Raw genomic sequence first — 5,898 nt, forward strand, 5'->3', positions numbered from 1 at the left:
AACCCACTGGAAGACCTTCATCATTTCTCCCTTGTTACTGTTTAAATATCAGATTATTTAAACCATGCAGCTTTCTCTGTCAAATCATCGTGGAAGTTGGTTTCAAAGTTAGGCTCCCCTGCAAGGGGAAAGAATGACTTTGGTGACTTATGAGGCCCCCCTGGGGTCAGAAGTTTATTCTATTCCTGGTTGAGCTGCAGACTTCCCTGCCCCCTCAGGGAATCACTTGACCTGTCTCAGTTTACCTAACTAGAAGGTGGTAATAATAATAATAATAGCTCAAATTTATGTAGCAGGAGCTACTTCCCCCTTCACAAGGATCCTGAAAGGTAGAGAGTAAGAAAGGTACTATGCTTTAACCTATAAAGCATCACATGAAAGCTATTATGAAAATACACTGGCCACTTGCATGAAAAATGGCTTGTTTTTACATAAACCTTACATTAGGAGAATTTATTTGTCATACTTTATATTACTGAAGACTAAGCAGGGGAAAAAAGACAGCTAGTTAAAATATCACAGAAAAATCACAAATTTATATGCCAAAGAAATCTTTCAAATATCCTCTGAATATGAATCTTACTGGGGAAGAAGGTTTCTATTGTCTGTCTTTAAAAGAATATTTATAGCGTGCTCTTATAACGCCATCTAAATATGTCTAAACTGTGAAAAGAAAAAAAATGGTTTGTATTAAGTAGAGGCTGAAAAAAAATCAAATAAGAATACAACCAGGAAACTTGAAAAATGCTTTATACCACCCCTTTCCCCCCTTTTAAAGCAAACTACCCTTCTTTTTACTTACTCTACTTATTAGATCCACTGAACACTTATTATTGAATTTTACCGTCTTTCATCACAACATAAAGGAACACAAAACCAAATAAGCATTCAGATTTACATTTTTAAAAAAATTTATTTGTGATCTGTACATGTGGTAAAGTGGGGAGCCTCATTTATAGACTTTCAGAGGCAAAAACCAAAAAATCCAAAGTAAAAATGTATAAATACAATATATATCTTCTTACAAAAATGGGAGATTTACAAAATATACATACTGCAATTGTCTCTTCTATTTTACAATTTTCACATGCACTTGAGAGAGACAACATGAATGATGCCACAGTTTGAGAGCTGGTAATGCTCTGTAAGGATTTGATTTGGAGATTCTAGGGGCTAGAATGTCAGTTTTTCCTCCCTTTAATTAACCTGGCAGCTCTGATCTCCAGCACTTCATATATAAAGTTAGTTTCCAAATAGTGACAGTATCCTCTACAGAATTACTGTTAGGAAACATTGTGGAGAGTAGGATAGGAGGGCAGTGTCCAACAGTGGAGAAGAAAAGGCTACACTGGGATTCTCTGTAAAATCAGTAATTAGGCAAAACCCATGAAAGTTATACTCCAGGAAACTTTGCAAAAGAATCCATGTTCTACCCCAAGATAAAACAAAACAAACAAAAAAAACAAGAAAGAAGGAAACATGATTTAAGATGAATAAATTTAAGTCATCTAGTACATTTCAAAAGAACTGTGGAATTACTTTGAAGTTTACCTTTTAATCACTTTTCCTAAAAAATGGGGCCCACAAAATGAACTTTCCTCTTTTGGTTTTAGGAGAGATTAATCTTGATCACTTTAACAGTGCTCTCATCTTTCCAGATTACAATCCCCCACAAAAATAAAAGTCTGTGGGTCAGCATACGCATGTTTTAAAAACAGATTTATGGATGGAACTAAAAAAAAAAAAGGACAAAATGGTTCTTTATGGTTTAAACTTTTCCTTTATCACAGGACTCAAGGCATTATGCTTTTCCTTTCATCTAGAAAGGTTCAAATAGAAAAAAGAAAGCCTAAATACAGGCTTATAAGGAGAAGGGATATAAAGGGAGAGATTTCTCTGAACATTTTAGCAGCGCTTGCTATGTCAGGTGTTCTGAATTAAATTCCCAGTTTAAGACAAATAGAGTAACAACAAAAAAATAAAAACCCCCAAACAACCCAACCCTACCCTTCAGTTTCCTTTAAACCAGAAAATTTAAGATTAAGCAAGAGTATAAAAATACTTTTACTTTTTAAATAAAGGAAATGATCATCTATACTAAATTAGCATCCAAAGGTAAACTTCTGATCTTTAGGGGGGGGGCGGGCTACTTTGTCAAAGAAAGTTGCCCTCTTTAGTTATATCTTTCCACTCACACTTTTTTGTTTCCTCTTTTGTGTCTGGCAACAAAGACAAGGAGTTGGGTTATTTGTTTTTTGTTTTAAAAGCAGCATTCTGGTTGTGAAAAGAAGTGTTGTGACCTGTTGCTTTTCAACATAAAGAACATTATTAAATACTTCATTCCCTACCAATACAATTTAAAAGTGGAGATTTGGGGAAGAGGGCAAGCAAAAGGTGCCGATTATCTTAGAAAAGTTATAGCTGAGGCATCCAGAGCAGCCTGGTTCTTTTTTAGGAACTCCACTCGGTTCTTTAACATATAGAATAGGATTTAAAATTATTGCCTCTCAAGATTTTCAAATGCTTATTTTACACGACTTGAAAGGAGTAAGGGACTGAAACAGAAGTCGGGGAGGGGGAGGAGAGGGAATTGGATAGAAGGAGACTAATGTCTGACCCTGGAAATTAACCCATCTGGGCTCCAGTTTGGCCCTAGTGAAAAGAGATTATGGTTTGACCACTGCTTGACAAGGACACTGCATGGGGTCCTCCCTTCTCCCAACAAAGCCGCAGCAGACACAGCTTTACCTTTCACCCGGGCACCACAGGAGTTAGACAAGCAACTTTCCTTGGAGCAGAGAGCCAACAGTACTGCCCCAGAGTTCAGCCCCCTGAGAGGGGGAAGCCTTCAGAATCTCTTCTTCAGGATTTTCTTTGCCGGACCAATGTCCTACTGTACCTTTAAGTGATTTTTAAATTATTATTATTATTCTCGTGGAAGTCTGTATCCAGAGTGTCTCTTCTCCCCGCCCCCCCCCCCAACCTCCCCAACGTAAAAGTCTTTACATTCAAGGCTCCCTTGTTCAACCCACCCCTCTGCCAGGCTCTGCAACCAAGACTACAGAATGTTCTTTGGTGAAGGGAAGGAGGGGAGGGAGTTTGAAACAAAACAAAAAAGAAAATGCGAAAAGTTCTTTCCCCAGCCTCCCCTCCGCCCCGCAGCGGATTTGGTGGGGATGGGAGGCTGGACAGGAGGCCAGAGCCGGGCCGGTTCATACCGCGGTCTCCCCTTTGCTGCTGTGACTAAGTCTGTGATAAAAGCGACGCCACGACTGCAGGGTCTTGCCCGACCAGATCCAGAAGCCGGTGGTGATGCCCACGATCATGGTCATTAAGTACTTGATCATGAAGACCGTAAAGTCAGGGCTCATGGGGGGGAAGTGACCCGGGGGACAGGGCACGGCATAGCTTTTACAAGTCTGCAGCAGCCAGGTGCGCTCCCAATGCTCCCGGAACGCCTGCTCGTAGAAATAGCAGGCCAGGACGATGGTGGCCGGCACGGTGTAGAGCACGCTGAAGACCCCGATGCGCACCATGAGCTTCTCCAGCTTCTCAGTCTTGGTGCCATCATGCTTCATGATGGTGCGGATGCGGAAGAGGGACACGAAGCCGGCCAGCAGAAAGGAGGTGCCGATGAAGAGGTAGACGAAGAGCGGGGCCAGCACAAAGCCCCGCAGCGCATCCACGCTGGACAGGCCCACGTAGCACACCCCACTCAGCAGGTCGCCGTCCACCTGCCCCATGGCCAAAATGGTGATGGTCTTCACGGCCGGCACGGCCCAGGCGGCCAGGTGGAAGTACTGGGAGTTGGCTTCGATGGCTTCGTGGCCCCACTTCATGCCGGCCGCCAGGAACCAGGTGAGGGAGAGGATGACCCACCAGATGGAGCTGGCCATGCCGAAGAAGTAAAGCACCATGAAGAGGATGGTGCAGCCCTCCTTCTTAGTGCCCTGCGCCACCGTGCGGTAGCCCTCCTCCGAGAAGCGCTCCACGCACACGGCCCGGTCCTCCAGAAGGAAGCCGGCCACGTGGGCCACCGCCACCATGAAGTAGCAGCCGGACAGGAAGATGATGGGCCGCTCGGGGTAGCTGAAGCGCCGCATGTCCACCAAGTAGGTGAGCACGGTGAAGAGCGTGGAGGCGCAGCACAGCACGGACCACACGCCCACCCACAACCGGGCAAAGCGCCTCTCCTCCTCCTTAAAGTACATGAGCCCGTTGGCCCGACTCGGCTCGCAAGGGGCCCCGCAGTCCCGCTCTCCCAGGAAGCGGTAGCCCAGGTAGGGCGGCACCTTCAGCTGCCGGGGGCAGGAGAAAGGGAAGGAGGGACGTCCGCGCCCCTGGGGCTGCGCCGTGAAGGGCAGGTCGGGCAGGTAGGGCGCCGTGGGGTAGGCGGTGGGCCCTCCGCCCGCGCCTCCAGCGCTGTCCGATGTGTTCTGCCCCACACAGATCTCGCCCGCCCCGTGCACCGGGAAGTTTTCGCAACGGAGCCGCTCGGGCCACTGGAAGCCGAACTTGTTCATGAGCGCCTCGCAGCCCTGGCGGGCCCGCTCACACAGCGAGCGGCAGGGAGGGATGGCCTGCTCCAGGACCGTGCACACGGGCGCGTACATGGAGCACAGGAAGAAGCGCAGCTCTGGCGAGCACTGCACCTTCACCAGAGGGTAGAACTGGTGCACCTCCAGCCCGGCGTCCTCCTGGTTCGTGTGGCCCAGCAGATTGGGCAGAATGGTCTGGTTGTAGGCAATGTCCGTGCACAGAGGGATGGAGATGGGCTGGCAGAAGCCGTGATCGGGCACCGAGATGCCTTTCTCGCCATGGTAAGGCTGCGCCCCCGAGCCCGCCGGCAGCAAGCCCAGCAGCGCGGCGCCCACTAGGGCGCACAGGCCCAGCGAGGCGGAGGGGACGGCCGTGCCTAGGCCCAGCATTGCTAGCCTCGGGAGAAGCGCGCTCCTCACCCGGAGTTCGGGGAAGCCGGCTTAGGCGTCTGAAGAGGCGAGGAAGGGATCCCGGGGAGGCGTCGCCGCTGCTCCCCGCACATGAGAGTCTAGAGGCGGGGCGCTGAGAACAAGGGCAGGGGTCCGGAGGTGGGGGAGAAGGTGTCAAGCCAAGGGTGCAGCCGCCGTCCCCCTCCCACCCCGGGCTGAGGTCTAATAGCGCTCAGCCACCGGGGCGCCAGAGATGGCTTCTCCACCAGTCCTAAGCTCTTCGGCCTTTCCCCGGGGCCCGGAGAGGAGAGATTCCCCTCCACCACCCCACCCTACCAAGCCGGGACGTAACGGTTTGTCTTTCTGGGTCGAGAAGCAACAAGCGCCTCCGATTTCGTTCGAAAGTTTCCCGAGGTCCCTTTAATCTCCTCCTCCTTCCTGGTCTCTTCTCCCTCTTTCCCCCTCCCCCCCCAAAAAACCCCAAGTCTGTCCCCGCCAAGCACGGGGCTGGAGCAGCCACTGGCTCACTCAGGCTGCAGCCGCCGCCGCCTCTACTCCTGCAGCTCCTCCTCCTTCTCCTCCGCTGCAGCCGCCGCCGCCGCCGCCGCCGCCTCCTCCTTTCTCGCCTCGCCTCTCTTTCTCCTGCCGCTGTCTCCTCCTGCTCCTTTCCTCTCAGCTCGCGGCCCCACGAGCTCCGACCAAAGCTCCAGCTAAACGGATTATTCCTGCTTCGAGCCTTATCCGCGTCTTTCCTCAGAGAGTTCAATAAGTTTGGGAAATCCAATTACTGGGCGTCTTGGGCCTCCCCCTTGGATTCCCTCTGTGGCACCGGCCCGGGCTCGCGTGGCAGTCCCGACGTACAGCCCCGGGGCCCTTTCGGCCACTCGATCCCAGCGGTGGCTTCAGGAACCACCTCCCAGGGCCGAGAAGGCGATCTCGAGGTCTTGAGGAACGAATTCCAACTCGCCGC

At 50.3% G+C, this 5,898-nt stretch overlaps 1 protein-coding gene across 1 annotated transcript; it reads right to left on the reverse strand.

Moving 5' to 3' along the window:
* Positions 1–904: 904 nt before the first annotated feature.
* FZD7 (frizzled class receptor 7) lies at positions 905–5,371 on the reverse strand. Its single transcript, XM_043990618.1, has one exon. It carries the CDS (start codon positions 4,926–4,928, stop codon positions 3,213–3,215), a length of 1,716 nt encoding a protein of 571 aa, XP_043846553.1. The 5' UTR covers positions 4,929–5,371; the 3' UTR covers positions 905–3,212.
* Positions 5,372–5,898: the final 527 nt, after the last annotated feature.

Source organism: Dromiciops gliroides, chromosome 3 (genome assembly GCF_019393635.1).
Source record: "Dromiciops gliroides isolate mDroGli1 chromosome 3, mDroGli1.pri, whole genome shotgun sequence".
NCBI classification, from domain to species: Eukaryota; Metazoa; Chordata; class Mammalia; order Microbiotheria; family Microbiotheriidae; genus Dromiciops; species Dromiciops gliroides.

Coding starts and splice junctions, on each gene's coding strand:
- FZD7 (XM_043990618.1), bottom strand. CDS start 4,928: ATGCTGGGCCTAGGCACGGCCGTCCCCTCCGCCTCGCTGGGCCTGTGC.